The 2005-nt window shown below is 56.3% G+C and overlaps 1 protein-coding gene across 1 annotated transcript; it reads left to right on the forward strand.

The window, feature by feature from the left end:
* Positions 1 to 575: 575 nt before the first annotated feature.
* Positions 576 to 1244, forward strand: LOC149809526 (uncharacterized). The gene has a single exon (XM_089994791.1). The coding sequence runs from the start codon at positions 576 to 578 to the stop codon at positions 1242 to 1244; it is 669 nt and encodes a 222-aa protein (XP_089850917.1).
* Positions 1245 to 2005: the final 761 nt, after the last annotated feature.

The raw sequence follows: 2005 nt of genomic DNA on the forward strand, positions 1-2005 counted from the left end.
CGGTCAGACGATGCACTTCTGGTTTGGTTTGCGTCCGTCCAACCCGGGCGAAGAAATCCAAGTCGACGCAGATCCGCCGCCGCCGCCACCTGCTCGCCCAACACGAGTCCAAGCGCGCGGTCGCACTCTCCAGCAAGCACGGTTCATCTTCGCCGACGAAATCACCATGATGCGCGCCGACGAGCTCGATGCCATCATTGCCAAGTTGCGCGAGCTGGGCTTTCGCGGCGTCTTCATGATCGTGGGCAACTGTGCGCAGCTCGGCGCCTGGATGTCCGGCAAAGGGGTGGCCGAACAGATCGCATACTCCATCACACAGTCACGCTATTGGCGTGATTTTTTTATCATCTGCGCCTCACGGGTCAAGCGCGCAACCGAGACGAGCCTCTGCGCCGCGCAATCCATGACATCGGCTATGGCCACTGGCCGACCCTCGACGGCAAGCCGCATTCGACCGTGCCGCTCAACAAGATTCGGCTGCCTTACGATCTGTTTCCAGCCGTGGCTGCAACACCCGACGACATGCTCGACGATGGGCGCACGGCGACCTCACAACGCCACCCGGCACCAAGAACATGACAGCGTCCATCGTGTGCGCGACGAACGACCTCGCGGACGAACACAATCTGGCCTTGCTCGACACCCTGCCGGGAGAGGAGCGCAAGTACCATGCGCGCGACGTCATCAAGCGCACCAAAGGCAGCGACAGCGGCTTTGACGACACCCACATCACCGCCGAAGCCTCGCAGCTTTTCAAGGCATCCGGCGTTCCGCCAGCTGACCTGCATCTCAAGGTCGGTGCACCGGTGCACATCATGCTGAACATCGACAAGACAGAGCGTCTCGTGAAGGGTGCACTGGCCGTGGTCGTCGAGCTCAAACGGCACTCTGTTGCCATCCGCCTCAACGATCCGCCGGCTCCTGATCGCGACGTGTGGCACCTGCCGCGCGTCTGCTTCAAGTTCAAGCCGTCTCATCTGCCGATGGACGTCACCCGTTACCAAGTTCCGCTGCGCCTTGCCTGGGCGTCGACCGTCCACCGCGTGCAAGGAGACGATCTGGACCGGGTTGTAGTCGACCTTCGCCACCCATACTTCACGCACGGTCAGCTGCACGTCGCTATCAGCCGCGGCCACAGTCGCGAAGAGACGCGCTACCTGGTTGACGAGAGTGACATGCACGAGGATGGCTTCGACGTCGTCAACATGGTCGTGCCGCAAATGCTGTTCACGGATGATGATTGATAATCGGCTGAAGGACAGCTGAGCATGTTTGCGGCCATGCTGAGTGTCTTTCACATGCCCTTGGATTGTTGCGAGGACAGCTTATCATGGCGTTCTCTTGCGTTCGTTTGTCTAGGACTGTATAGTTACTTTTGCACAAAGTCTTAGTCTTGCTGTCAATTGGACATCTTTCCTGTCGCGACTTCAGCATTTTGCCGATGTAAACAAATACCAGAATTGTTGGCACGGTGACGAGCTTGCCTCGCATGTCAATCTCATGATGTCGGTGTAACGAATGTGTGCTGTCAACTCCGAATTTATTTGTATCCTACTTTCAGTGCCGCAGCTGCATAAATGTGTCTGTGCATCTGTCAAATTGCGAGCCCCAACAGTGCGGGCGTTATCATGTTTGCGCCATTGCCGCTTTGCGTGGCACACGTACATTCAATCATGCTCAACAAGCAATGCATGCATCTCGCACTGCTCTGCATGACATGTGTGTGTTCATCAAGGGGCCAGCCCGAAGGGCGAGCTCAAGTCTGCTCGGGCCCGAAGGGCCCGAGGGGGCTTGTATCTATATACACAAAGACAATTATATACTCTTAGATATATATATATATATATATGTATGAGATTGCTGTGGCCCTTCGTGCTCCATGCCAGATCATGGCGCAGGCTTCCCTTGTTGTAAACAAGATCGGCTTGATACCCACCAACCGACTTGCGACACTCGTATAGGCTGAAAGATGATCTTGACTCAGACATGACGATGATGTGCGAAG

This window comes from Nuphar pumila, unplaced genomic scaffold (genome assembly GCF_984573655.1).
Source record: "Nuphar pumila unplaced genomic scaffold, dmNupPumi1.hap1.1 HAP1_SCAFFOLD_1128, whole genome shotgun sequence".
NCBI lineage: Eukaryota > Viridiplantae > Streptophyta > Magnoliopsida > Nymphaeales > Nymphaeaceae > Nuphar > Nuphar pumila.